The sequence below is a fragment of the Macrobrachium nipponense genome, chromosome 2 (genome assembly GCF_015104395.2).
Source record: "Macrobrachium nipponense isolate FS-2020 chromosome 2, ASM1510439v2, whole genome shotgun sequence".
Lineage (NCBI taxonomy): Eukaryota > Metazoa > Arthropoda > Malacostraca > Decapoda > Palaemonidae > Macrobrachium > Macrobrachium nipponense.
In genome coordinates, this window is record NC_087201.1 from 125,621,153 (window position 1) to 125,648,997 (window position 27,845).

The 27,845-nt window shown below is 45.5% G+C and overlaps 2 protein-coding genes across 2 annotated transcripts in view; one reads left to right on the forward strand and one right to left on the reverse strand.

The window, feature by feature from the left end:
* On the forward strand, positions 1-27,711 carry LOC135221584 (uncharacterized). Its single transcript, XM_064259273.1, has 4 exons — positions 1-155; positions 5,791-5,942; positions 8,393-8,445; positions 27,578-27,711. Exons 1-4 carry the CDS (start codon positions 1-3, stop codon positions 27,584-27,586), a joined length of 369 nt encoding a protein of 122 aa, XP_064115343.1. The 3' UTR covers positions 27,587-27,711.
* LOC135220970 (dynein axonemal assembly factor 10-like) overlaps positions 1-27,845 on the reverse strand; it is a 103,911-nt gene that overhangs the window by 39,518 nt on the left and 36,548 nt on the right. The window lies entirely within an intron of this gene.

Sequence of the window (27,845 nt, forward strand, 5' to 3'; positions counted from 1 at the left end):
ATGCCCATGGCAAAGAATATTTGCAAACTACCTTTGGAGTTTTGCCAGTTTTTCATCCCCAGTTGGACCATAAAGGTGTCATCTTGCTCTGTTGGTCTTCATGAAATGGGGTTGGATAGCAGTCTTTCTGATGAAAACTTTGCACCAAATGGATTGTAAGTGCTTTCAAACTAATTTTTCCTTTTCAGTATTCAGCAATGGAACAGCATTCAAGTACCTTGATGATAAAATCATTAATGTGTATATTCTAATGTATGAGAATAGTGCCATTTAAACTTTGCACATGCATGAATTACTCTACATACCTGTTAATTTTATTATGCCTGTTCCGAAGTGATACTCAAGTGTTAAAACTGCAGTGATTAAAAGTATCCCTACTTTTACATCTGTATGGCAGGGAGTCCTCATTTCACCTTAACTTTCATCTTTCCCATTTGATTACGTATTGGTAAACTTGTTCTTCAACTGATTTATGTTATCTGCTTTCATCTTTGGTTGCCTGCTTGTGTACAAACACCTTTTGGATGCCATTTTAGGTTTTCTCAAACCTATACTCTACTAGTGCAGTAGAGGCTAATTGTTGCCAGTTTCTTCAGCAGAAGAATGAGGATAAGGGTCCAGATGAGGCTTCACCTCTAACTGCTTAGGCTTCCCTTTTTCGTTTCTTTTTGAAGAGCTTCCCATCGTTCTTCACTTCCAGCAGCACCATCTTCTCCTGCTTCTGCCTTCCAGATGAGCAGTTTATTCTTGGATACACAGTTAAACGTGCCCAAGATGGTGCTATCTACTTCAGCAAGGGAATGGCCCTGAGCGAAATAGACTAGTACTGGTTAGCGGACAAATGAAAAGCAAGATGGAAAAACGGCTGCCTTTTGTTTCCTCTCCTTTTGGGCTTATTGAAGAGAAGACACTCATATTATGCCACTGGAGAAGCCCCCCCTCTCTGGATGCATCTGCTTCTGCCCAAGGGGACTTTTCTTGACTTCTTGAGTTTCCCGCAAGCCTGCTTTCTCGGCTGCTAAAGTTATTTTAGTGCAGAACTTGGCACTTTTGTTTCCCCATTAGTTCATGATATCCTTTTTCTGCAAGAAGTGGTAACTGGTTACGCTTCTGACTTGCAAAAGAAGTCAACTCGGGACTTATTGGCATATTCTTCTAAACGTCCTAGGAAGGTTTCGACTGAGTGCTAAAGCTTCTTCCCCTGTGCAATGGTTGCCCTTTCGAGGGGGTTAGACAAAGGTTTCAATTCAGGACAAGATCGAATATTTGATTCTCCTCGTAGGTTATCAAGAAGTCGACATCCAAACCTCCCCCAAAAAGTGAAGGTGTTCCCCGTGCAAAGGCAGGAACCAGACTCCTACATTTTTGGGAGGAGTGGAGCAGAAGAGGAGCAGAGTAATGGGTGATAGAGGCCTAAAGAATGGTTACTCTATTTCCTTTGAAGAATATCTGCCATTAGTCAAGAACATCATATTGATGGAATATTTCTCTAGGATTGGAGAAATTTTTAGCTCTTGCAGAAGTTTCTGCCTTCTGCAAAAGGAGGCAATAGAAAGAGTTACAGTTCTGGAGTTGTAAGGCTTTTACAATCGTTTATTCATGGTCCCGAAGTCTTCAGGAGGATGGAGACCAGTATTAGATGTCAGCAGTGCTCTGAATATCTTTGTTTCAAAGACAAAATTCTGGATGGAGATGAATTGTTCTAGTCTTGCATTCATTCGTCAAGGGGACGGGATGGTCTCCATAGATATGCAAGATGCCTACTTCCATGTCCCATACATCCAAGATTGAGGAAGTATCTCAGATTTGTATTCCAGAACCAGTGTATCAATTCTGAGATCTCTGCTTCAACCTGACCACGGTCCCTCAAAGATTTAGCAGGGTAATTGCTCCTCTAGCAAGTTGGCTCCATCTGACAGGAGTCAACATTGCCCTTTATTTGGATGACTGGCTTCTTCATTCACGGATTTATGGACAATAGAAAGCTGTATGGATGACTTTCACAAGACTCTTCTTTTAGCCCACAACTTAGGACTGCTGATCAATTATCAAGAGTTGCAACTGATTCCCACACACAAGATAGTTTATTTAGGAACGATACTGAATTCTCATCTTTTTCAGGCTTTTCCAGCCCCAAAGAGAGTAGAATCTGCTTCATACAGTACTAGACAGATTCGTCTCCCTCTAGAATGATCGGCCAACGAAAGGATGAGCTTATTAGGGATGTTGGCTTCCATCAAGCAGTTTGTCTAGGAAGACTGCATATGAGAGTCCTGCAGTTTTTTCTCTGAGACAGTTTGAATCAAAAGAAGGACCTGGACTCCTTCGTCTTTCTAATTCTCAAAGAAATCAAGAAACATCTCCTTTGGTGGAGATCCAGAAGCAGGTTGCTCAAAGGGAAGTCTCTCTTCCCTCTGAACCCAGAGCTGAACTTTTATGCACTCATGCAATTTGTGTTGGGGACCTCTGCTGGGAGATTTGGAAGTCTCAGGAGAATGGTTGTTGGGCTGGAACAAAGGTTATGCACAGAAATATGAAGGAAACTAAAGGAAATCAGTCTAGGTTTGCAAGCCTATGCCCTGGAAGTCTGAACAAAGTCGTAGCTGTTCATTCGGACACACAAAGTGCCCTATCATATATCAACAAACAGGGGAACTCACTCCTCTCTATGCGAGGCAATGATGGATATCTTCTTTAGGCCAAGCTAATCATTATTGTTACAAGGTTTGTGCAAGGCAGACGTGAATTTGCTTGCAGATCAATTAGTCGCGCTGCAACCAAGTAATTCCTACAGAGTGGACCTTAGACTCACAAGTCTGGTTATTGACCTGTGGAGGTTGTGGGGAAGACTGATTCTGGATTATTTGTAACCTCCAAAAATCATTGTATCCCCTTCACTGCTCTCCAATCCCAGACCCATCAGCATGGGCAACAGATGTGATGCTATTGGACTGAACTGATCAGACAAGAGCTGTATGCCTTCCCTCCCTTTGGGATGATGGAGAGGTTATCAACAAGTATCAGTTACGCAAGAATGCCTCAGTGATTCTGATATGACTGTTTGGCATTGAGGGAAAGGGTGTTTTCCGAGCCTGATTAAGCCTCTTGGTCGACTTTCCAAGGCTGCATCCTCAAAGGAGCAGGCTTCTAGCTTGACAGGATTCAAACCATAAAGCAACCCCCCAAAGGGTTTTTCAAGGCGGCCACAGACAATATTTCAAAGTGCAGGCGTTAATCATCAACCAGTGTCTAACCAAAGAAATGGTCTATTTCCACAATTGGTGTGAAAGAAATAGAGTTATTTTCTCTAAAACATCTGTGACTAAGATTCCTGATTTCTTATTATATCTGAGGATGTAGAGGGGTTTGTTCATTGTCCATGATTAAAGGTTACAGGGCAATGTTAAGCTTAGTCATTAGACACAGGGGCATGGACCTATCTTCAAATCAAGACCTATCAGATCTAATAAGATCGTTCAACACTTCTAAACATAATAACTTGGCATCTGCTTCATTAAGAAATTTAACCAGGAAAACCCTCTTCCCTAGCAGCCTTAGCTACACCCAAGAGGGTAAGTGAAATTCAGGCTATTGATAAGAGAATTGGCTTCTCTAACAGAGATGCCTTATGTTCTACACTTTAGGTTTTATCGCTAAGAATGAGAACCCGGCTAATCCTTAGCCTCTCTCTTTTTTATAAGAAATCTGACTCATTTAGTGAGTGTAGAAGAGGAAGAGAGATTTCTTAGCCCAGTGAGGTCAATTAAGTTTTATCTGGACAGGATGGATAATATCAGAGGTATGTCTAATAATTTATGGTGTTCAGTGAAAGACCCCTTCTTGTCCCATGACGAAAAATGCCATTTCGTTCTTCGACGGGACTTCATACAGAAAGCACACTCTCAAATGGGAGAGGAGATTTTGCCTATTCTGAAGGTTAGAGCTCATGAAGTTAGAGCTGTAGTGACATCTCTTGCTTTTAAATTTAATCTCTGCTTATCCTCCATTCTCCAATCTACATATATTGGAAAAGTAGGCCTATACTTGTGACTCATTATGTGATGTTGAGACCGTTTTTAATAATTGCAGTACCTTAGGTCCTCTTTTGGTGGCTGGTATGGTGTGGGGGAGGAAGTATAGGAAGCATTACAGGCAGTCCCCGGTTATTGGCGATTGGGTTTTATGGTGCTTTTCTAACACCATAAAATCAGCAATTTAATTTATGGCACCATAATAGGATTAGTTTCTGGTTATCGGTGCCATAAGGATTCTTAAGGCACACCATAATGGTGCTTATGGCACCATAGCGTGCTTATATGGCATCTGATAGGTGGTTATCACCCCCATAAATGCCATTATGGCACCATAAAGCACTAAGTTTTGGTTAATGGCGGTTTTCGCTTATCGGCACACCCCTGGGAATGGAAGCCCCGCCAATAACCGGGGACTGCCTGTACTACCATTCTTACTTTTCACCTTGAACTTGGTGTTGGTTTTCATTAGGGAGCCTGGGGGGTACTTTGTACTCCAGTCTAATGTTGGTTGGTTATGGTGTTTTTATGGTTTTTTGTTGTAGGTGACAGCATAGTTTCGGTGTTTCCGAGCAGGGACAACCTCCCTGCCCTAATAGCAATAAGATAGATCCTTTTGCTATAAGGCTCCCGCTTATGTAGCAGATGACCCTTGTTCTACAGCCACACCTCCGCGAGTTAAGAGAAGCGTTGCCAGAGGCAGTATTCTCCTGTAACAGCTCTCTTAACAGGTAAAGAAACAACAGGCTTTTGTATCAATGCTAGCAACTTTGTACTTTTACTTTTATTTTGTTACTGTTAATGCTTTGGAGTAGATTAGATCCATGAATCCCACCTATCAATGTAGGAATCAGCTATGTATTTATGTACTTGGTAAGTTACTTATATAAAAATGATATTTTTATAATAAAATGGTATATTATATATATATAAATTACCAACTCAATTACAGAATGGGAGCCTACCTTCCTCCCCTCTTATGGAATCTAGAGCATAAATAAATTGAGCTCTGCTAGTTTTGTGTCCTTTCTTCCCTGAAAGTGGGCAGAGCCAGTTATCTACATACACCAAAAACAAAAGAATCGCTACTGCAATTTTCAAATTATAGCTGCCGGTACTTAAAAATTGTTAGCTATGTAAGGCTTGGTAAGTATACGTATATAAAATGTCATTTTATTATAAAAATATAATTTTTAATATATTTATCACAATCAGTGTCTTTCTGTTGAGTTTGCAAACTTGGGCATCACTGAGCAAGTCAGGAAAAAAATTTTTTGCTATTAAGTGGTGCTTTTCCTGTAGGTCAGTCAACAAAGAATTGACAAATACTTCATCAAATACTCTGACCTATCATTGATATAAAGCAGCATCTGACTCTTGTAAAAGAAACTAGTTGTTTTAGATTTTGCTTATTTTCCATTTTACATGTTCAAACATTTTCAAACTAGGCATGAGTTTGTGAGAGTTAGGACATACAAGATGTGGGGGATGAGTTGCCTGTGGAGTCTTTTTACTTCTGATGCTGATAACAAACTCCGTTCACAATTCATTTAGCTCTCATCTATGTACTTTTATTAATGTTATGTAATACATTTTTTTTTTTTAGCATGAAACTGGATTAAAGATTAAAAATTTATTTAACTTGTAATAATTGAAGATATATTTTCCCTTTTATCATGCATGATAGAATACATATTGCACTTTAGAATATTTGTCTGATTTTGGGTGTCCTTACATAAAGTATTTTCATATTTTACAGAACTGATGTTCTTGTTATGGGAGCAAAGGAAAAAGACCTATCAACAATTATGAAACTGTGTCATGAATGGTTGCAGCAGTACTTTAGAGATCCTAAGCTGATTTCTCAAATTCTAAGACCAGATATTTGTGCTCTCAAACAGGAAAAAAAGGGTATGTAGCAGAGTGTTGAATGAGAGATTTAGTCTTTAGTAAATGGTTTCAGTAGATTTTCATTTTTGAATGAAGTCAGAAGGATGCTAAACAATACAAGAAAAGAGGAAGTAAAGCTTGAAAGAACAGAGATGAGAATGCTGAGGTGGATTATGGGAATATCACTGCTTGAGAGATTGGAAAATGATGAAATAAGAAGAAGAAGAGCTTTTAAAGTTTTCAGAGGTGATAAGAGAGTCATGATTGAGATGGAATGGGCGCGTGTTAGGATGGATGATGAGGAGGGTAGTGAAGAGGGGCTTGGGGGAAGAAACTTGGTTAGAGGAAGAAGATTGAGGGGGAGACGGAGAATCAGATGGCGAGATAAAGTGAAGGAACATTTGGAGAGAAGTGGTATGGTGGAGGATGATGGTTTTGATAGAAGGCTGTGGAGAAGGCACATCTGGTAACCAACCCCTTAATGCAGGGATAACGATGGGAAAGAAGATACATATATATTATCTACAATATGTACATTATATGTATGTGTGTACTCATGATTACGTATAAATGAATATGCTCTGCATTATGTCATTTGCTGAATTATCATCCTTATGCAGTGCAAGTAAATCGTCAAATTATTTATGATCATTCGAGTCGGTTACGTGCTCGACTGCCGATCTCAGGGTCTGGGTTTGATTCCCCGCTCTGCCAACTAGTAAACGTGTATCTCGAACCGTGCAGATTCCATGTTGTTGCAATGGGAAACTTTGCCCATGCAGATGCCGCAGTGGTTAACCAATCCACACGCTTGTGTGTGACCATTCCTGTGCTTTGTCATTGACTTTTCATTTGTGCAGATGCAACCACCATGTGTGAACAGGGTCTTAGTCTGGATGACGGAAAAGATCTGAAGAAAGGAATGAGAGGAATGAAGGCTCCACAAGACAAATGAGGAGGCTGTAAGAATGTTTTTCAATAGAAGTATGTTAGAATATGAAGATGAAAGAGCTTCTGGTTTGTTGTAAAATTGGGTCTGAAACAGGGTATATTAAGTCTTTATGGCTGTGCAGTGTCTTTATTGATGGAGTGGGGCAAGAAATCTTGAGGAAAAACACTAGTACATAGTTACAAAATTGTGGGGATTAATTAAAGGTGTGTGGAGTGGCAGATGACTCAGTAATGAATGGGAGTACTGAAGAGAAAGTGCAAAGACTAGTGAAAGAGGAGAATTGAGAGCAAGATTAGGGTTTTAAGAATAAAGAAACTAGGAAGATGGAGCAATGAATGTTGATTAATAATTATAACAGAGAGAGAAGGGGTAAGTCAGAGAATGGGTGAAACTAAGCATGTTGCAGTTATCTAAGTTGAGAATATAAGAAGGGATTGTAGCTAGAGCTAATCCCATTGTAACAGTGAAGTGTAAGAATTAAAGAAGATGCTGGAGATGAGCTATTTGTATAAGGTGTTGAGATGGGCTGTTTGTATAGTATGTACTGTATGTGCGGCATAAGATCTGACAGGTGAAAAACTTAGATATGGATGAGAAGGATGGATCAGAGTGATTTGAAATGTTCTAGTTTTGTGGAAGGAGTAAAGATTGATAGGATAATGAAGAGTATTCAACTTCAAGTATTAGGAGGGGGGCAAGGAGTACATAGGGGGTGGAATAGGCAGTGGAAAGGAAGGGTCTTAAAGAACCCAAGTGCATAAGGGTACTTTCAGATAGTTAATGGTATGGAATTTTTTGGATATAGTGTTCACCCATTTTTCAGCAATTAATGTAAGAATGTGGCAAAAATAATTGTCCTATTTCTTTTAATGTGGGGCCAACCCCTTAAACAGAGTGCCCCGGTGGCGCGTGGTTGGTATGGTGCTGGCGACCCCAACTCGGTGGTCACGGGTTCGATTCTCGGCTATTCCATTGAGGAGCGAGAGATGTGTATTTCTGGTGATAGAAGTTCACTCTCGACGTGGTTCGGAAGTCACGTAAAGCCGTTGGTCCCGTTGCTGAATAACCACTGGTTCCATGCAACATAAAAACACCATAAAAACAAACAAACAAAACAACCCCTTAAACAGAACAGCATAATGCAAAAAATTCCATAGTACAAATATACTATATTTCAATATGTATTACAATTAATGTACTTCAATTAAAAATCTTCTGCATTATTGTTATTGAATTCTAAGTATGTATTTGTTAGTCCCTATTTTATATTTGATTTTTTACTATATTGATTTTGCGCATGTTTTGATTATATTTTTCATGAATTATCAGAGGCCATACTTGTTGACGAACTTAAGGGCATAAGTCTGGTACAGTTTGCAATTAAAATATATTTTTACACATTTATGGAAATGGAGATATAATATGGCTTCCAATTTAATTTTTTAAATGTGTTTTAAGTAGTAATTTGAAATCTGTGTCCTGTTTAGAGGAATTTGAGTGATAATTTACATTTTTTCAGGGTTTCGTGCTCAAGTTTGGCAGATACTTGCAGATACAGTAGGACCTGGAGAGGTGATTACTTATGGTGCTTTAGCATCGAACTTAACATCCTGGTATGATGTCTAAGAATTTTTTTAGATATTTCCAATACATTTTTTTTTTTTAAGCTGTTCATCCAATAGGGATTGAGTTTCCGTTGAGTTTCAGTTACGTATCCACCAACTTTCTGTCGTGGAATTTGTTACAGTACTGTACATACTTCTTGAAATTTTATCTTATCAGTTAAAAAGAGATTTGTTCCGATACGTAATACAAACCCTCGGTCCTTTAACAATAGGAAGTAGCTAGCGGCAGCTGGAACGGTCGTAAGCTTCGAACAAGGGGAGAACGGTAGTTAACTGCTTGTCCGATCGTCGCGCGCCGCGCGACTGGGAGGTAAACAAATCACTTTTGCTTTCGGCCGTGTGGGTGGGAAGGACGTGCTCGTCATCGCTCTGCCCGCTTTGTCGTTTGCTTTGAGTTTGAGTATTTGCCCTCTCTTTCTGTATAATTCAGAGTGATTGTAGTACTTTGCATTTCTTTTGTTAATCATTTATGATGAGTGAAGAAGAAATGGAGATTTTCACCACGAACCCCCGGTCGCCCGTAGAGTGTGTCCGGGCTGGAGGGGCGTAGATGTGGAGGATTCAGATCGTTTGTTGATGTAGATCCTCACGAGGTTGTACTCGTTGTCGGGGGCGGAGAGCTCCCGCAACGAGCCCTGTGTAACATGTATGCATTGTCCGAGGCGCAGTGGGTGCTGTACGAGGGCAGGAAGAGACTTAGGCCGCCCAAGAAGTCATCGGAAAGTCCAGTGACTCCTTTGGTAACGGACACTTCGTCCTCTTTCCTGCCCCCCGGCCAGCCCCCACGTTTCGCGCCTTCCCCTGCGGGGGGGGTAGCGGAGTCCTTCCTTCTCCTCTCGATCCGTCGAGTGTGGAGGAGGGCGCCCGCTACCCGGACGTTCCTCCCAGTTGTACTCGGGGTCTTCCGTCCGCTCTAGGGGGGTTCTTCTTCCCCCAGGCGCGAGGAAGCCCCTCTAACTAACCCGACTGTTGCTTCCGCAGGTGTGCCATCGCGAAGGACCGACCTGGGACAGGTGTGGGAGTCGCTGGGACTGCAGGGAGTGCCGAGCATACAGGGGTTGATTCAGCGGTTGGCGGGGTCGGCAGTGGTCACTCATGGTGCGGTAACCACTACAACAACCCAACAATCGACCCACCAAGCATATGAGATGCCACCGCATCTGGTGTACACACCACATATCATGTCGGTGACACCCACGGCTGCAATCCAGAAACCAATTCCTGCGTGCCAACGAGGAACGGTGCACCGCCACCTGGGTTCTTTGTATTGCCGACCCCGGACTTCCGCTGCCCAAAGAGTACCCCCCTGGACCTGCCGCCAGTGCCGAGGATGACGGTAGCTGCCGACAGGACGCCTGGCTTTCTGTGGTACCTGCCGTGCCTGCCGTACCTGTTGCTGTCCCAGCCGCTCATCCTTTTCAGATCAGGTGCCTGCTGCTCATTCACTTTCAGATGTTTCCTGCCGTTCCTGCTGTTCCTGGACCTGTTCCTGTTGTTCCTGCTGTTGGTGGTGCTGTCACAGTCTCAGGTCTTTCCGGACAGGTGCAGTCGGGCCCTGTTGCTTCGGCAACTGCCCCGGCTCCCTCCTGGATGGAAGACCTGACGTCTGTCCTGCGGAGCCTGGCGAAGAAGAAGAGGAAGAGGAAGAAGGTCGTCGTTCGTCTTCGTCGTCTTCTTCGTCGTCTGCTGCTCCTTCCCCCCCTTCGACTTCTAAGGCTAAACAGCCGAAGAAGAAGAAGGTTGCCTCCTCCCCCCCTAAGAAGACTCCTTCGGGATCTTCTAAGGGCCCGGCTCGCTCAGGCGAGCTGGGGAGCTCTTCTGCTGGTCCTCCTGTTCCTTCGGGAACGGGGCCCGTCGCTTCTTCTGCAAAGAAGAAGTCGACGGGGACCAGAGGTGCACCAGCCTCGGCTGGTGCGTCCTCACCTGGGTGCCTCAGCCGGTTCATGCCGCTAAACCAGGTTCCGTCTCGGCCGCTTCTCGTTCGCGAGAAGCACCGAGTGGACGCTCTTCCAAAGAAGACCGTCCAGCCAAAGTTTTGACGCCCGAGCTCGCTCGCCGTCAAGACAGCGGCGCGGAGCAGAAGACTGGCGAGAGTCGTGCACACGACTCTCGCCAGGCCAGTGGACGCTCTCGCAGCGATCAACTGGCGGCTCGGGGTGCTGACGTGACGGTCGGCTGCCCGGGCCACGGGTTGAGGCGAGGAAGGAGTGCCGGCGGCCGCGGGTACCAGCCACGGCTGGTACCAGCGGCTCGACGCGCCGAGAGGACGCTGGCCGGTCATCGACGCGACAGAGAGCCTAGCAGGTCACCCAGTCCGCCGCTCCCGATGGGACCGGGCGGAGACGGTGACCAGCGGCAGCTTGCCTGACGCTAGAGATCGGTCTCGACGTTCTCAGCCGAGCCAATCGCCCCAGGCGAGCGGCAAGGCTAGGCCTGCTGCTCGACCGTCACCGCGGGTTGACGATCAGCAGCAGCCCTCCACGCACGCTGGTCCTGCCAGCGAGCGAGGGGGAGCGTCAGGTCTGCCTCATCCCCGTACCTTCAACCTCCTCTCGGGCTATACCGGGAGGAGCCGACGGTAACCGGGAGGAGCGATCACGAGAGGTGCGCCGCTCGTGACCCCAGCTATGACGCCGTACGGCTCAGGCACGGTTTTAGGACCGACCAGAACGTACGCGCAAGTAGTTGGAGGCGACCGTCAGGGGTCTGTCGCTGTTCCTCCTTCTGAAGGAGGAGTATCGCGGGATATGCTCTTGCTGGAGGGACTGGACGGTCCTACTCCACAAGACGCGGTAACTCCCGAGATACAGAGGAACTTTGCAGAGGTCATTAAGCTGATGCGTCTGCATAATGACCTTGCGGAAGGATCGCCTGCTACCACCTGGCAGAGCCACGTCCCGGCTCGAATCATTTTGGGGTCCCAAGAGGGAGCCCAAAATGATGGTGGGGTTACCGCGATCTGAGCTTGCAGACTCGGTCCTGGATCAGGTGGAGAATCTCGTCTCAGGACAGGAGGACTCGCTAAAGTCCGGACAGTCCTTCTAAGCTGCTTCCTCCTCCATCTACAGCGGCAGAGGCGATTCTACGTGCCTTCGGAAGACCCGATACTGCCGAAACAGGTTAACCCGGAGTTAGCGAGGCTGACTCCAGGTGTGTCCCTGCAGCAGCTCCTGTCGGAGAACCTATGGTTCTCGCAGCAGGAGGCACTTGCCCTGGAATCTACCGCTATGGCAGCATTCCAGGCAGTTTCCTGGTTGGATTTGTGGTCCCTCACAATATCCAAAGTAGCGGCCGGCTCTGGGAGTTCTGCTCTCGAAGACGACGCTTCTTTTAGGAGACTGTGCCAGTCTGGAGGAAGAGCAATCTCTTACCTCGCCCATCAGACTGCTAACCTGTGGGCCAACTTGGTTCTTCGACGTAGGGACGCAGTCCTTACCCCGAGTGACCAAGGGGGTAACAAGGGCGTGTAGGCGGCACTCGGGCTTCGAAATGGACCTCTTAGGAGTTCCCCAGCTCTCTTCCCTGGAGAGATGGTGGACGCTGCGGTGGAAAGGGCGCGCACTGACGAGAGTGACCGCTTAGTTCACCAGGCCAGTCTCGAAGGTTACTGGGCAATCTCGAGCCGACTGCGGCCAAACCAAAGAGCTTGGCTAGCGCTTCCACGGCGGCGAAGACGGTTGCACCGTCCAAACCCCGTGTGAAGACTCCTGCTGCTGTTTTCAACTTCTGCTAGAGGAGGCCGTAATCAGCCCTCCTCCCAGCCCTCCTTTCCCCGAGGAAGTGCTGGAAAGAAGTCGAAACGAGGAGGGAAACGCTAGGAAGGCGTTCCCCCTCACCTGCTGCCGGAAGTGGGGGGGTGCCTAGCGAGCCATTGGGCGACTTGGCAGCGCTACGGCGCCGAGAAACTGGATAGTAGACGTCCTTCGGGAGGGATATCTACTACCCTTCGAGTCTCGGCCCCCCCTCATCTCCAAACCGGTCCACCTACAGACCTATGTCCGGGGATCAGCAAAGGACAACGCTCTTCGACAGGTAAGATCAAGACCATGCTGGCGAAACGAGCTGTAGAAATCGTGGAGGACCAGTCACCGGGCTTTTACAGCCGCCTCTTCCTAGTGGAGAAGGCATCGGGGGGCTGGCGTCCGGTGATAGACCTCTCTCCCCTGAACCGCTTCGTTTCGCACGACGCGGTTCACGATGGAGTCGGCACGCTCGGTGCTCGACTCGATCAGGGGGAACGATTTCATGCTTTCAGTGGACTTGAAGGACGCGTATTTTCAAATACCCATCCATCAGTCCTCCAGAAAGTACCTCCGCTTCATCTTCGACGGGACGGTGTACCAATTCAGGGCCACTTTGTTTTCGGTCTCTCAACCGCCCCACAGGTGTTCACGCGAGTGTTCACTCTGGTGTCGGCTTGGGCCCATTCGCACGGGATACGTCTTCTGAGGTATCTCGACGATTGGCTAGTCCTGGCGAGCTCCCGCTCGCAGTTGCTACAGGACAGAGATCGACTCCTCAAGTTTTGTCGCGATCTGGGGATCGTGATAAACTACGAGAAGTCCGATCTCGAACCAAGCAGAAGATGAAGTACCTGGGTATGCTGATAGACCCCTGGTGCAGGGCAGGTCTTTCCCGCAGACTTGCGTATCGCAAATTTCAGGGGAGGCATTTGGCCGGCCGGTTCCTGTCTCGCAAGGAACAGCAGCACAGCAATGGCAAGTCGTGATCGGCCATCTGTCGTCACTCGAGAAGTTAGTCCCTCACGGGCGTCTTCACCTGCGGTCTCTCCAGTGGAGGCTAAGGGAGAGTTGGTCTCAGGCCAAGGATCCTCCTTACTTTCCCGTGGCTATCACGGACAAGGTGAGGCAGGACCTAGCCTGGTGGCTCGACGACAAGAACCTCTTAAGAGGAGTGCCCCATACGCACTCCCCCCCCGGAGATGCTTCTGTTCTCGGACGCATCGACCGAGGGATGGGGCGCACACCTGGAGGAGTTGCTGACTGCAGGTGTGTGGGACCATCACGAAAGCACCTTCACATCAATGTCCTAGAACTCAAGGCGGCGTTCAACGCTCTCCAAGAGTTTCAGGACCGCTTGGTGGGACACTCAGTGGTGTTGATGTGCGACAACACCACGGTAGTGGCATATGTCAACAAGCAGGGGGGGCTAGTGTCTCTTCCGCTCCATCAGTTGACGGTGCAGGTGCACGAGTGGGCCACGGCTCACTCGATAGAGCTGTCAGCACGCTACATTCCAGGCAAAGAGGAATGTAGTAGCAGACAAGCTCAGCCGTCGGGATCAAGGTGATAGGGACCGAATGGTCTCTACACCAAGACGTAGCGGAAAGGCTCTTCAACCTGTGGGGCGACCGGTCGTAGACCTGTTCGCCACCCGGCACAACAGAAAACTTCAGGTTTTCTTTTCAGCTGTGCCGGACCCATGGGCAGCTGCAGAGGACGCTCTCCAACACCCCTGGGACAACCTCTTCGCTTACGCCTTTCCTCCTTTCTGTCTGATTCGGAAAGTGATCAGTCGAGCGCTGGTCACTCCCAATCTCAGAATGATCCTGGTGGCTCCCAAACGGCCGCAAGCCGTTTGGTATCCGGACCTGCTGGCTCTTCTTGCGGACGCACCGAGAGAGCTACCCATTTGGCACAACCTTCTAGCCCAGCCACACGTAGAACGGTACCACCAAAGCAGTCCAGTCCTTCAACTTCACGGCTGGCTGTTATCCACCATCTCTTGCGAACGAGAGGCTTTTCTCGTAGCGCAGCAACAGAGATGGCTGGACACGTCTGACAGTCCTCTGCAGCTGTGTACCAGGGGAAGTGGGCCGTCTTCTGTGGTTGGTGTCGTAGACAGGGTCTGTCTCCTCTCAGAGCCACTCTTCAGCAGGTAGCGGATTTCCTCGTGTTTCTTCGCCGAGAGAAGCTCCTCTCAGTACCCACAGTAAAGGATAGAGCCGCCCTGGCTCTCGTCCCTAAAACTGAGGGGACTGGACATCTCGAATTCGTTCGAGATCTCCTTGCTAATGAGGAGCTTCGAAAGGTCTTGCCCACCCAGGGAACTCAGGCCCCCTGCGTGGGATGTGACTCTCGTACTTAGGAGTTTGACTCGAAGACCCTTCGAGCCACTCCGAGAGTCGTCAGACAGGGATCTGACTCTCAAGACCCTCTTCTTGCTGGCCCTGGCATCGGCGAAGAGAGTAGGGGAACTACATGGCCTTTCTTATGATGTTTAAACATACCAGAGGCTGGGGATCTGTGACGCTCGATTTCGTCCCGAACTTCGTAGCTAAGACTCAGAATCCGTCGATCCCTGACGACAGGTTCGAGTCTTTCACGATCCCCTCCCTTCTGGACTTCACCGATAACGATGCGGATGAGATGCTGCTTTGTCCTGTGAGGGCGCTACGGCGCTATCTGAAGAGAACTCGGCATCTCAGGCCTGAGTGGTCGAACGCCTCTTCGTTAGCACTGGGGTTACCAAGAAAAGAAGTTTCCCAAGAACACGCTTTCTTTCTGCTGCGTGAGGTGATCAGGAGAGCGTACGAGGGCTGATGGTAGCGACGACATCCGTACGCTCCGACCGAGAGCCCACGAAGTCAGAGTATCGGACCCTCCTTAGCGTTCCGTAAGAACTTCTCCGTGGCGCAGGTCCTGAAGGCAGGTGTCTGGGCCAACCAGACCACCTTCACGTCCTTCTACCTTCGGGATATTGCCCACAAGTCCTTGGATACTTTTTCCTTGGGACCTGTGGTGGCTGCTCAACACGTTGTGTAAGCTTACCCAGCACCCGAGCAGGCAGAACAGCATCGATTCCTGGTATGACTGGGGAGAATGAATGTGCGAATGAGAGAGTGACTGGCTTCTCTTCACCATCTTCTCTACCTCTACCTGTGGGCAGAGGGATACGGTCGTTACCTTGCTGGAAGGGAGTCAGATGCAGGTAAGCTATTCAACAGAGCTCCATCCTATCTCTTTAACTAGAGATAGGAGTGTATATCCACCACTTTCCCAAAACCAACAAGGGGGGAGAAAGTGGATGCCTACATGAGACAAACCCATTACTTTACATTTGCTCTTGTAAAGGAAAAAGTTCTTACAAGCTGGTACAAAGAGATACGCTTGCCTCTCTCTTAGTACTCGGCCCAGAGGTCTGACCATTGATCCTGCGGTGCACACCCCGATCAATCGGACAGAGGCTTGGATCCCTCCCTCGCTCTTACGACCAGGGAGGCATTCCAGGGATGGACGAACACCAGTCTGTTCATCAAAAGACTCAGATTCCTCCCACCAAGAAGTGAGTCTTCCTATTGTTAAAGGACCGAGGGTTTGTATTACGTATCGGAACAAATGACAATTTGTCGAAAATTGCATTTTTCCTAACTATACAAACCTGAGGTCCTTTACATATAGTCCCTCCTCATGCCACCCCTCACTCTGCGTATTTTGCATGGCCAAAAGCAAAAGTGATTTGTTTACCTCCCAGTCGCGGCCGCGCGACGATCGGACAAGCAGTTAACTACCGTTCTCCCCTTGTTCGAAGCTTACGACCGTTCCAGCTGCCGCTAGCTACTTCCTATTGTTAAAGGACCTCAGGTTTGTATAGTTAGGAAAAATGCAATTTTCGACAAATTGTCATGTTGATGTTCATATCCGGGTACATGTCAAAAACTACACATTCAATCGCCGGATTGTGATTGACATAACAATATTGGATGAAATGGTTATTGATATTACGTAATGCTTTTCTGGTAAAACTGTTTAAGAAAATTAGAAAGTGGATTACATTGATAGCTTTTGTTGTTTGTATATCAAGATGAGGATAAGGGAGGACTTATTGTTGTTCGTACACAAACAAAACCTTCAGTCTTAACAAAAGGATAATTTTTAGCGCCTAGCTGAATCCGGTTAAATCACAGATGAAAGCAAGGAATCTTGATATACGCGATATACGCGTGCGTATACCGGGTAAAGAGTGGTCAAGGACCATGCATCTACACCACCATGTCAGTCTTTTCTTAACTGCTGGGCAAGAGATCATAACATTGACCCCTCTTGGGCCTTTACCCACCCGGTTCATTGCCTGTTTCGATTGTGTTTAGTGTGTGTGTATGTGTGTGCCCCGGAACTGTAGGTTCTCCTGTTCTAGTTTTTGGCTTCGGGCTGCGACCCCCCCACATCACTTGCAGTAGGTGTCGCTCTATGTTTATACATTAACGAATCCTTGTACGGAATGCCATGCATAGCCTAAAGAGCAGTGGAAGTTGTTTTATAGCAAGAGGGAGCATCGTAGGATTTCTTCTTTCCCTTCATGGGGGTTTTTTCGTCTCTTCTTCCTGGTGCTTCGTCTCCTGCTCCGATCACACCCCCATAGTAGACTTGTGCCTTTGTCCTCTTCCTTTTCTTCCATCGATTTGTCGTTGGAAGTATTGGAGGCCTCAGGCTGATTTTTTGTATGTCGCCTCTCCTTCTTCGGGAGTTAATTTGATTCCAGAGAGGGAGAATGCTTTTTCATCATTGTCTTCTTTGTTTTTACAGAATTGGAAGCATCCAAGATGGCGGCGTTTTTGGAAGACCATAGAGCTATGGGGTCCTCCGTCCTTGGAGGGTTGCTATCGCCTTTTCATGGATGTTCGCTAACCCCCTCCTCCTGCCCTCCTCTTCGTCGGTAACCGAGGTCAGCCATATTGTATTGCCGCTTCTTCAAGTCAGAGGGAAATTGCCATGGCATCAGCCCTGCTAATGACGTCACTGGGTCAGCCATTTTGTATCCCTCCGCCAGTGGCGTCTGCTTCCATTCAGATCGAGGGGAAGCTGTGATGTCATCGTCGCTTATGACGTCACTCAGTCTCCTCCACGCGCTGCCTCGCTTATCTGTCCATCATCGTTCGCTGCCATGACATCATATCTGCTATCCAGTTAATCGCTGCATCTCCCTTCCATGTTGTTGGAGCCTTCTCTTGCTGATCCATCTGAGGCTTTATGCCAGGCAGTTCTCAAGAGATTGGACTCTGTTTTGGTATGTGAGTTGGCTGCATGTCAGCTGGGAGGACTGGAAGCAAGCGTGTTGCATCACCCCCACCTCCTGCGAAGAGGTTGTGTAAGGAGCCAGTGCTGTCTTCCTCTCCTTCTCCCCCATCTCCGCTGCATCGGCTTATCAAGTGTTGGAAGGCTAAGGACTTTGCCCTTTTTTTGCCTGCGAGTGAGGAGCAACACGCCCGTGTTCCTGAGAGTGTTGGTGTTTCGGAGAGTGTCAGTATATCTTCTTATGTGCGATCTGCATGGCTGCTTCACCCTCTGCATCGAGTCAAGAGCATGTTGCAACCTCCCCCCCCCCGCCCGTCCATGTTCATGTTGCAGGCTCTCCCAATTCTTCTCCAGGGCCTATCCGTTGCCGTAAGGATCTCAAGGCGCTTGTCAAGAGGTCGAAGGTTGTGAGCGAGGAGTTGGTGCAGCAGGAGTGTTTCCCTGCCCCTCTCCCTGGTTCTTCCAAGAGTTCAACTCCAAGAGATTCTCATTCATTCTTGAAGTATTTCGAGATTCCCACTCCCCAACTCACGTTCATACGTTCTGCCACAGCCTTTGCCCATTTACGGCCATGTTAAGGAGTCTCTGTTGGTGAGGGCATAGTGATGTTTCTGGTGTTGTGGTTGGTTCGTCCTGGGAGTTGAGGCACTTGGGTCCAGCCCACACAGGTTAGTTGGTGTTTCGGGCTGTTTGACTGCTGGTTCTTCCGTTATTTTGAACGAGGAAGGGGTTTTAAATGGACTGCACACCCTTCGGTCGTCGCGGTCTCCACTGTCGAAGCAGGAGGGAGACACGCAAGTTTTGTCTTCCTTTTTCAGAAGTCATTGATCTCTTTTGTGTTTCAACAACTTGGAGAGTAGGACTCAGGCTCAGTTGTCTTACACTTCTTCCTGCTTGGAGCCTTGCTGGGAGCTACACAGGATCCCAAGTCTTCGTTTCAGCTTCCCCTCAGTCGGGGCACATCCAGTCGGTCTTGCATAAGGTTAACGCCTCTATTTCCGATCGGATGGTTTACTTCACACTAGGGGCTCTCCCAAGCTGCTATCCCCGCCTCTCACGAGGCATAGAAAGTACTATGCTACGAACTCTGCCTTTTTGATGTCACATCATCTTAACCTGGACGTCATTCGTCTGAAGCCGGGATGGATTTGGAGCAGGTGAGGTCGTGGCTCCATCTTTGTCTCCACAAGATGCCTCAGCGTTGGAATCTACGGCAGCCTCCATGTTACAGATGGTTCTTGGCTGGACTTCTGGTCTATGGTCAGTGCCAAGATACCTTCTGACAGGTCCTGAGAAGGGTTGGTGAACTGTGTTCTCTCTTGCCAGTTTTGTTGCAGTCCGGAGGCAAGACGTTTTCGTATATGGCTCACCTCAATGTTAATTTGTGGACTAACTTCTCCTGATTATAAGAGACGCGGGCTTTATCCAGGATGGCAAACCCGATCAGTTTTAATTTTGACCCTGAATCTGCTGGCTCGAGATTCGAGGAATGGGGATCTGTTGGAGTCTCAATTTTTTTCCCTCAGACCGAGCTTGTAGAGTTTTAGATAAAAAAAGTGATTCTTTGTTAATTCTGATTCTATTCCCTGCTGTGAACGTCTTTTGTTTTTGAGTTCTCGGTTCCGTTGTTGTGTTGGGATGCGCCCGGTGTGCTGGTCCTTGGCAGCAGCCGGCATGTTGTAACGGTATTCACAGTAAACCTTGTATCCGCCCTGTATTTAATTATGCTCGTCCTAACAAATGGCGACGAGAATCCATGCAGAGGAGCATAGGGTCTACAAGAAACTTCATGTGGATGTAAGGATTTTCCTGGATTTTTGATGAGTTCAGCATAGCTACTGGCTCTGAGGACACTTCCTTAAGGCCAGTTGATTGACGGCGATGGTGCGGAGGTTAGGCAGAGTTCACCTATGCTAGGGTGAGGATTTTCAATTCCCCAAGCTTATAGGCTGCTACCTACAGTTTTGCTTCATCATGCAGTTTTGTTCACGATGGCAACGACTACTCAGATTAAGATTGATCCTTTTAATTCTTCTCAGATAACCTGGATCTTTGGCTAGTTTATTAGAAGCTAATTTTAGTAATCTTGGAATTGAGGAAGATAACAAAAAGAAAAATTGTTTTGATAGTGTCAATTGGAACTGATGTTTTTAGTGTACTGGGTAATTTGTGTGCTCCTGATTTACCCCAATACAAAGACTTACCGATGACCTTGTAGCTGTATTTAAATCACATTACATTGTGAAACCTTCTTATCATCGTAGCCTAATAGCTTTTCAACAAAGAAAAAAAAGGAGGTATGAGACAGTGAACTAGTTTGTATGCTGACCTCAAGGCTTTAGCAAAAGATTGCAATTTTGGCAATCATTTCGATTCAAGAGTCAAAGATCAGTTGTTTATGGCAGTTGACAATGAAGTATATTTTCCCAATTTAGTTGTTTTGAATATTGATCTCCAAGCTATGACCTCTAGTGCAGTTTTAGAAAGAATTTTGAACATGGAAAAAGCTTTTGTGGGTGAGAGAAAGAAACAAATCACAGCCACAGTTAGTTCAGTGAGAAAAGAAAAAGTCATCTGTAAGCATTGTGGTTTTCCTCATGAGTATAGACTGTTGGTTTACAGATCTGACTTGTAACATTTTGTAAAAGGAAAGGTCATCTAAAAACAGGGTATGTAGAGAGGCAAACAAAGATTTGTCTCTTCATAGGCCTAGTAATGTTCAAACCTAGGTATAAGGCTTCCAATAGTAGGGCTGAAGGTAAGAAGGCTGTAAAACTATTGATGATTATGAAGACAACAGTGATGATAGACTTGTTAATGGTTAAAGGAAAGGGTTTTGCTCTTAATTCTGATGAATTTTATTCAGTATTAATCAGAATTTAGTTCCACATAACCAAAGAGTGGGTTACATGGTTAAAACTAAATATGGAACCATGCAATAAAAAGCTAAAAACTAAGAGGTTATGATGATATGAAAATTGATGTCTTAGGCAAAGTGTTAGCTCCTGTACTTTATAATAGCACAAAGGTTTCTCAGGTATTTTATGTTGTTGAATTCTTGTAATACAAATTTGTGTGGTAAAGATTTAATGCAGCAATATGTATTTATCTGGCTGGAATAGATGAAGGTACTAGAGTAATAAAGGTTGCTAATGTGAGTGCAGAAAAGCTGCTAGATAATTACTTGGTAGATTCAAGTAAACCTATTACTGGTGTTTTGGCTAAGATTCATTTAAAAGGTAATGCATACCCACCCAAAGTTTATGAAAGCACGCACAGTTCCTTTTTATTACAAGAAAATTATTGAAGATGCCTTAGATAAGCTAGTAGTGGAGGATATGATGGAACCCATATCACATAGTGAATGGGCAGTTCCTATTGTACCTGTATTGGAGAAAATAAGGGGTTTGAAATGAGGATTTGTGGAGAATTTAAAGTTTTGAATAAACAAATTCATTGTGACAGGTACCCGTTACCAAAGATAGAGGAATTGTTATCTGTTGTTGGTATGGGAAAGCTTTTTCCAAAATTGATGTAAATAATGCTTATCTTCAAATTACCTGTTGATGGGAAAAGTCAAGAGTACTTAGTAATTAATACTCATAAAGGATTGTTTAAATATAAGCGCTTACCTTTTGGCTTCTCAACCGTTGGCAAATGTGGAGGGTGTAGCTGCTTATTTAGATGATATTATTGTAAGTGGTGCTACCAAAAAGGAGCATGATCACCGATTAAGAAAGGTTTTGGAACCTTTGCAAGCACATAATGTACAAATAAATAAGACTAAGACTGTTTTGGGGGCTAAATCTATTGAATTTTTAGGATACCACATCTCGGGTAAAGGAGTTAAGCCATCTTCAAAGGGACTGGAAGCCATTTTAGATTGCCCATGTCCTGCTTCTGTTGAAGAAGTTCAATCTTTTTTAGGTATGATTACTTACTATTGCAAGTTTGTAAAGAATTTTTCTTCTAAGCTAGCTTCCTTGTATGATTTGTTGAAGAAAAATGTAAAATTTAGATGGACTTCAGTACAGCAGAAGGCATTTGAAGGCATTAAAAGAGATTTTTCAGAGTCCAAAGTGCTGAATAGTTTTGATGGGGATAGTCCTTTAATCATTGAAGTGGATGCGTCTCCTGTAGGTGTGGGGTGTGGTTTGTTACAAAAGGTTGGTGACCAAGAAAAAACAATTTATTTTGCAAGTAAAAAACTATCTAAAGCAGAAAGGAACTACTCTCAGTTAGATCAATTATTTTTGCTGTGAAATGTTTGAGATACTTTTTGCTTGGCAGGAATTTTGTTGCTAGAACTGATCATAAACCATTACTGGGACTTTTTGGAAGAGGGAAACAGATTCCATGTATGTAATGCCAATTCTAGAATACAGAGATGGGCTTGTTGTTATTCTCAGTGTGATTATGAATTAGTTCACAAACCTGGGAAGAAAAATGTAATTGCTGATGCCTTAAAAAAAAAAAAAAAAAAAAAAAAAAAAAAAAATCAGATTGCCACTTGATGAGTGATTTTCATCATTGGTACCCGCCAGCTGAGTATGATAAATTGGTTGAATTACTTGATTTTTGATGACATCTCTTTTCAGGCAGTTAAAACATTTCACCAATAAGGATGCTGTATTGTCTCAGTTGAAAAATTGTTTGAAGCTGGGATGGTCAAAGGAACATAACATGTCACTTCTGGAATAGGCCTCTGTAAAAGATGATTTATCTCTCCATAATGATGTAATATTGTATAGAAATAGGGTTTTGATTCCTGTTGAGTTAAGATGTAAGGTTTTTAACCATTTGCATTGTGGGCATAATGGTATAAATGCTATGAAAGCTGAGGCAAGGAATTGGGTATGGTGGCAAAGATAGACCAGGACATAGGAGAAGTCACAAAAGAATTGTAGCATTTGTTTAAGAATTTTACAAATCCTTGAGCTCCTCATTGTCTTGGCCTATTGTTGTTTAAACCATGGTCTCGACTGCACATAGATTATGCAGGACCGATTGCTGGTAAATAGTTTTTGATAATTGTAGATTCTCATGGTAAATTTTTGGATATTCAGTTTTCCAGTTCCACTATGTCAGCTGTTACCATTGGTCATTTGAGGAGGACATTCTCTAATTTTGGTATACCTGATATCATTGTATCAGATAATGCTCCAAATTTTGTTTCTCAAGAGATGGAGGAGTTCTTGTGTAAAAATAGTCTTAAGCATGTAACACCAGCTCCTTATCATCCATCCTCCAATAGTCTGGCTGAAAAGGCTGTGAGAACATTCAAGGAGGGCCTGGGAAAATTTAAGAAGGGAGATATTCAGACCAGAATTTGTAGATTTTTGTATAATTATAGGAGGACTGTGAATTCTTCCACGGGTAAGGCTCCAGCAGAAATAATGTTCGGTAGGAATTTCAAAGGTACTGTTGAATCAGTTAGATTGAAAGACAAATCTTTAAGGAAAATGAGGGATGAAATTTTCCAGGAGGAAGGTAAATTGTATAAAGTCAATGATGCTCTGTTTGTTCGTAATTTTGGGAAAGGTTCACCATGGGTGGAAGGAAAGATTGTGGAAGTACTTGGGTTGCGAAATTATAAGGTAGAAGTACAGAGTTTTGGTAATATTTGGACAAGACATGCGGAAGTGTTATCCAATAATTCTAAGTCATCTGTAAATTTGAGTGATTCTAGTGCTTTCATTTCAGACACTAATGTACCATGTGATAATAGTGGGGCTGAAGAACCCATAGAAGTAACTGTAAATAATGATAGTGAATGTTCAGTACAACTGCCAATGTTAAGGTGATCCAGTCGAATAAGTAAACCTCTAGATCGACTTGATTTATAAATATATACAAGTATGCTGTATTTATCATGTTGTTTTGTTTTCATATTTGTTCCATATTTTGGAGGAAGTATTGATTCATTTAATTGTCTGATGTTTTAAATTGGAATATTATTGCTTTTCTAGGGATAAGGATGTAGAGTTTTAGAAAAAAAAAAAGTTATTCTTTGTTAATTCTGATTCTATTCCCTACTGTAAACGTCTTTTGTTTTTGAGTTCTCGGTTCCGTTGGTGTGTTGGGATGCGCCCGGTGTGCTGGTCCTTGGCGGCAGCCGGCAAGTTGTTGTAACAGTATTCACAATAAACCTTGTATCCGGCCCTGTATTTAATTATGCTCGTCCTAACAGAGCTGGAGGATGCATAGACTGGCGCTGGGCTGACACCAAGAACTTGGGGCACCAGGCTGTGTTTAAGTCGGAGTCTCGTCCTCTGAGGCGTCCAGCTCCTCCTCCTTCCCCTGCCCAGCAGCAGTCATGAAGATCATCCCCTGAAGGTAAAGGGGGGTGGGGCCGTTGGTATGTTTGACGCCTCTCCCTCTCCTGTGCCACGTATGGGGGGTTGCTTAGCGGGCCATTGGGCCAAGTGGCTGAGTTGTGGGGTGTGAAGTGGGTGGTAGATGTCCTTCTGGTGGGGTACCTACTGCCATTCGACTTCCCTCCTCCTCCTCTCTCGGACAAGCCGCAGCTCAAAGGGCATATCCTCCAAATTCTCTGAAGTTCTTGGCTCTTCGGGAGAAGAGCAGATGCTGGACAACGATGCGATAGAGGAAATGGTGCGTCTGTCTCCGGGGTTTTACAGTCACATTTTCTTGGTACCCAAGGAGTCGGGAGGTTGGAGACCTGTGACCGACTTATCCACCTTGAATCACTTCATCAGGAAGACACGGTTCAAGATGGAGACCCGCGTTCAGTTTTGGCAGCTGTTAAGGAGTTCCTTCTTTTCTCTCTCGGGGACAAGGTCTTCGAGTTCAAAGTCCTGTGCTTCGGGTTGACGACAGCCCCTCAAGTGTTCACAAGGGTCTTCTCTCTCGTATCAAGTTGGGCCCATGCTCAGGGGATCCGTTTGCTGAGGTACCTTGATGATTGGTTGGTCTTGGCAGGTTCCAGGGAAAAGCTGCTGCAGGACAGAGATCGTCTGCATCGGTTTTGTCTGGAACTGGGCATTGTGTTAAACCACGAAGAGTCAAACCTCATACCCAGTCAAGGATTCTCTACCTGGGCATGGTCATCGATATGGCGGTTGCAAGACTTTTCCCACTGGATCAGAGATTAGAGAAGTTGCAGGTGGTGGCATGCGACTTCCTCTCGGAACCACATCAGTCAGCTCATCAGTGGCAGGTTCTTCTTGGAGTTTTGTCTTCCCTGGAGAAGCTGGTCCCTCATGGCGTCTTCACCTTCGGTGTCTTCAATGGAGACTGGGGGAATTCTGGTCTCCAGTGGGGACTCACCCTGTCAGAGGTTCCTCTGTCTCTGGTAGTAAGAGAAGACCTTCGTTGGTGGTTGGACGACCAAAATCTTTTGAAGGGTGTCCTACTTTCTCTACCACCGGACTTCCTTCTTATTGAAGACGCCTCCCTCGCAGGTTGTTGGCTCATTTAGGCAGCCTCATTGCCTCAGGCATTTGAAGTTTGGAGGACAAACAGCACCATATCAGCGTCTGGCAGTTGAAGGCAGCCTTCCTGGGTCTGAAGGAGTTACAGGAGAAAGTTGAGGGTCATTCTGTTGTTTAGAGTGGTCCCTTCAGGTGGTAGCAGACAAGCTCTTCCAGGTTTGGGGGAGACCCGTGCTAGACCATTTTGCGACTCGATTCAACAGGAAACTGGAGATATTCTATTCAGTGGTACCAGATCCTTTGGCGTTAGCGGAGGATGTGTTACAACATCCCTGGGACAACCTGGAGGTGTATGCCTTCCCTCTATTTTGTTTGATCCGTCAGGTTCTGAACAGACTGATGAGTTTGTAGGGTCTCGGGATGACTTTGGTAGCCCCTCTGTGGCCTCAGGCGCAATAGTTTACAGATCTGCTGTAGTCGTTGTCAGAAGTTCTGAAGGAAATTCCCCCTTTCACCAGTCAGTAGAATCCCTGTCTCTTCACAGTTGGAGGCTATCAAGTACATCCTCTGAGAGAGAGGCTTTTCTCAGAGAACAGTAGGGCATATGTCCAGCAGTCTTAGAAAGTCGACCTCCACAGTTTACCAAGGCAAATGGGCAATCTACTGTGATTGGTGTTGTAAACGGGGTTTTTCTCCACTTGCAACCTCTATTCAGCGAATAACAGACTTTTTAACCTTCCTCAGAGACGAGAAACGTTTGTCTGTTTCTGCCACTAGTGGCAACAGGGCGTCTCTGAGTTATTGTTACGCCTTAGAGGTATCGACATCTCCTCGTCCTGGGAACTTTCCTTGCTAGTTAAGGGGTTAGAGCAGTCGAGTTCTCCTAGGGAGCTCAAGCTTCCGATGTGGGATGTTTCCTTGGTTCTCAAGATCTTCACTAAGAGTCCATATGAGCCTTTGTGTCGCTCATCTGACAGGAATTTGATGCTCAAGACAGTTTTCCTCTTGCACTTGGCATCTTCGAAGAGGGTAGGAGAGCTCCACGGTCTGAGCTATGATGTGAAGCGCACCAGGGGTTGGGGGTCGGTGTCCTTCGAATTTGTCCCGGAATTCGTGGCTAAGACCCAAAATCCCTCTGTGCACGATGATAGGTTCACTTAATTTTCCATTACATCACTGAATGACTTTGTGGGTGGTCATGCTCAAGAGCTGTTGTGTCCCGTCCGGGCCCTGCCTTGCTATCTTAAAAGGGCATGGCACCTTAGACCAGGCTGCCGCAGACTTTTTGTTAGCACAGGACCTACAAAGAAAGAGGTGTTGAAGAATGCTATCTCTTATTGGATACAGGAAGCCATCAGACAGGCATATTTGACTCTTGATGATTCCACCACCATGCCTGTGCAGGCTAGAGCACATGACGTTAGGGGTATTGGTCCCTCCCTGGTTTTCAAAAAGAACTTGGCTGTACATAGAGTGCTGAGCACTGGTGCTTGGTTACGCCAGTCCACATTCACCTCTTTCTATCTTAAGGATGTTGCCCACAGATCTAGAGACACATTTTCCCTGGGTCCTGTGGTGGCTGCCCAACAGGTTGTGTAACTCATAGTTGCCCCTTAACAGGGCACTTTTGTATCTTGCCTAAGATGATTGCGTGGATGAGAGAATGAGAGTTGGCTGGTCTCTTTCTTTCTCTTGTACCTTTCCTTCTTCCTTTGGGCATGTTAAAGAATAGACACGTCATTCGCTGGACTGGTCTGATACAGGTGAGTAAGGTAGTCAGACTGATAGTGTGGTCGCTTGGTATACAAATATCCAACCCTCTATTCGGTAGCATATGCTCCGCTCCTTGGCAAGGGGGAATTGGGAGTGGTAACAAAACCCTGGTGTGTTGGTTTGTTATTGGACAGTCAAAATTTCTGTTTGGTTCCCTATAGTACAATGATTCTCCCATATAATCATTGTACCGGTCACTCAGTGTCTAGGTTGGTTTTTAGATATCAATTTATTAGCTTTCTCATAAAAAAAAGGCTTCTTAGGTCCCTCTCCAGAAGTTTATTTCTTCTGTAGCTGGACTGGTGGGTAGGCCCCAGCCAGTCTAGGATGTCTTGTACCTCCCTCCAAGTATGAGTCATCCTATTATTAAGACCAAAGGTTTTGTTCGCGTATGAGCAAATGACAAATTTTCTAAGACAATTTGTGTTTTTCATTGCTACAAACCTGAGGTCTTAACATTATACTGCCCACCTCTAGCCGCCCTTCCATCTGCTAAGACTTCCTGAGTTGGGAAAGACTGGCATGGTGGCATAGATGCGTGAGCCTTGACCACTCTTCACCCGATATATGCATGCGTTGCCAGCTCTCACAGGAGTTCCTTGCTTTCATCTGCGATTTAACCGATCCAGCTAGGTGCTAGAAATTATCCTATTGTTAAGACTTCAGGTTTGTAGCTATGAAAAATACAAATTGTCTTAGAAAATTATCATATTTTATCTATCAGTAATTTCATATAGATTATTTTCTTGTCAAGTCAAATTTCAGGCACCATATTCTTGAAAGATCATGATTGAAAACATAGGTGAAGTCTTGTCTGTAAAATCTGAGTTTGTTGTTAGGAGACAGCTTTAGTTGTACAGTGAATTTTCATTTACAGGTGCAGTGAGAGCTGTTGGGTCAGCTATGCGTAACAATCCTACGGGTATCATTGTTCCATGTCATAGGGTTGTGCGTTCAAATGACATGGGTCTCTATCATGGTGGAAAAAGACAGTCAGTCAAGTTATGGTTACTTAAAACATGAAGGAGTTTGATAAATACTGAAATCATGAAAAAATTACAAGAAGTGTAAGTGAAAAATGTGAATTTGGTCTATCTATAGAGGAATGACCTTCATTATAGTTTAATTTTTTTATTGTGTCATTG

What these genes read in the sequence shown, in the direction of transcription:
- LOC135221584 (XM_064259273.1), top strand. Translation starts at nt 1, where the DNA reads ATGCCCATGGCAAAGAATATTTGCAAACTACCTTTGGAGTTTTGCCAG. An exon ending in AACTTTGCACCAAATGGATT is followed by an intron (nt 156 to 5,790) that starts GTAAGTGCTTTC and finishes CATATTTTACAG; the next exon opens with AACTGATGTTCTTGTTATGG. An exon ending in TCTCAAACAGGAAAAAAAGG is followed by an intron (nt 5,943 to 8,392) that starts GTATGTAGCAGA and finishes ACATTTTTTCAG; the next exon opens with GGTTTCGTGCTCAAGTTTGG.